The following is a 1,606-nucleotide window of genomic DNA, read 5'->3' as shown; positions in this document are numbered from 1 at the left end:
CGCCTATACGCGAATGTCCTGAATGGGCAGGCGAAGGTTGTTTTTGGAATCCGATGGAAACCTGAAAATCCATCCAAGCAGTAGTAATGGGATTTTCCAGCAAGCCTCTCTAGCATCTGATCTATAAATGGGAGAGGAAAATGATCTTTCTGGGTGGCCGCATTTAATTTTCTATAATCAGTACAAACGCGCCATCCGTTCTGAACCTAAGTTTGAACCAACTCTCATTCTTTGTTCTCTACCACTGTCACTCCAGCCTTTTTGGGTACAACTTGAACTAGGCTGACCCATTTGCTGTCAGAAATTTGGTATATCATCCCAACATCCAATAACTTCATAACTTCTTTTTTAACCACCTCCATCATTGGTGGGTTTAATCTGCGTTGGGCTTCCTGCGATGGCTTATAATCTTCTTCCATCAAAATTTTATGCATTAGAGAGATAGGCTGAGTCCTTTGATGTCTGCAATAGTCCACCCAATTACGCTTTTATACTCCTTCAAAATTCTGATCAGCTCTAACTCTTCTTTTTCTGACAACTTGTTGGATATGATAACTGGTAATGTTTCTTTTTCTCCAAAATATGCATATTTCAGGTGTTCTAGAAGTGTCTTCAGCTCCAAGATGGGAGCTTGCACTATAAAAGGAAAAAGCTTGGAGTTAGAAACTGGTAATTTAAGAGTTTGGGTACCATACCTCAACTTTCTCTGTTGGTCCACATTAGTTGCCATCTCTTGAACTTCTCTATCAACCACATAATTTTCTGATATAAGCTGAGGTGCATTAATAGACAAATTTTTGTGGAGCACTAATGCTAGTGACTCATGGTTAGGAATCTCAAAATGTTCTGAAGTTAGTGGTTCAATAACATCAATAAAATCGAGGGCTGAAACATCATCAGGGTAATGCATGGCATCATAAATATTGAAGTTGATAACTTCACCATCAAATTCCATTGAAAGGGTACCATCATAAACATCTATTTTGGTTCTGGTAGTTTTTAAAAATGGTCTCCCCAAAAGAATGGAACCTGAATTTGGTGAGTCGTCATCTCCCATATCCAAAACATAGAAATCAGTTGGGAATATGGGTTCATTCACTTGAACTAAAACGTCTTCCAGCACACCTTTTGGGTGCACCAGAGAACGATCAGCTAACTGAATGATGACTCGTGTTCTTTTTAATGGCCCTACCCCAATAGTTTTAAAAAGTGAATATGGAAAAACATTTATAGAAGCTCCTAAGTCCAACATAGCTCGTGGGACTGAAAGGTTCCCCAACGTGCACGGAACAGTGAATACTCCTGGATCCTTACACTTTGGGGGTAACATTTTCTGTAAAATAGCTGAGACATTCTCACTTATTTTAACTGTTTCGTTTCCTTTTAATTTTCTTTTTGAAATACATAACTCTTTTAAAAATTTAGCATATCAGGGTAATTGTTTAATTGCATCAAGAAGAGTAATTTACCTAAACCTGTCTAAAGAAATCCATAATGTCTTTGTCTTCCTTTTCTTTTTTTCGTGTTTTTCAAACTTGGGGGAAAAGGAGGAGGCGTAATTTTCACTTCCGCTTCAGCAGGTCTATCTTTTTTCTACACCTCTTCA

The 1,606-nt window shown here is 38.1% G+C and overlaps 1 protein-coding gene across 1 annotated transcript; it reads right to left on the bottom strand.

Moving 5' to 3' along the window:
• Positions 1 to 224: 224 nt before the first annotated feature.
• Positions 225 to 1,330, bottom strand: LOC145049801 (uncharacterized). Its single transcript, XM_078998155.1, has 2 exons — positions 485 to 1,330; positions 225 to 392 (listed from the first exon to the last, which is right to left on the bottom strand). Exons 1-2 carry the CDS (start codon positions 1,328 to 1,330, stop codon positions 225 to 227), a joined length of 1,014 nt encoding a protein of 337 aa, XP_078854281.1.
• Between the last annotated feature and the right edge of the window lie 276 nt (positions 1,331 to 1,606).

The sequence above is a fragment of the Lactuca serriola genome, chromosome 5, assembly GCF_051521515.1.
Source record: "Lactuca serriola cultivar US96UC23 chromosome 5, Lser_US96UC23_V15, whole genome shotgun sequence".
In the NCBI taxonomy this organism is placed as follows: Eukaryota; Viridiplantae; Streptophyta; class Magnoliopsida; order Asterales; family Asteraceae; genus Lactuca; species Lactuca serriola.
The sequence above is the reverse complement of the archived record's forward strand: the minus strand, read 5'-3'. Positions and strand labels throughout refer to the sequence as shown.

Bases quoted from the DNA above. Each gene is read 5' to 3' on its own strand.
- LOC145049801 (XM_078998155.1), bottom strand. From the start codon at position 1,330: ATGTTACCCCCAAAGTGTAAGGATCCAGGAGTATTCACTGTTCCGTGC. The intron at 393-484 runs GTAATTGGGTGG...AAGCCATCGCAG, and splicing joins TTTTGAAGGAGTATAAAAGC to GAAGCCCAACGCAGATTAAA.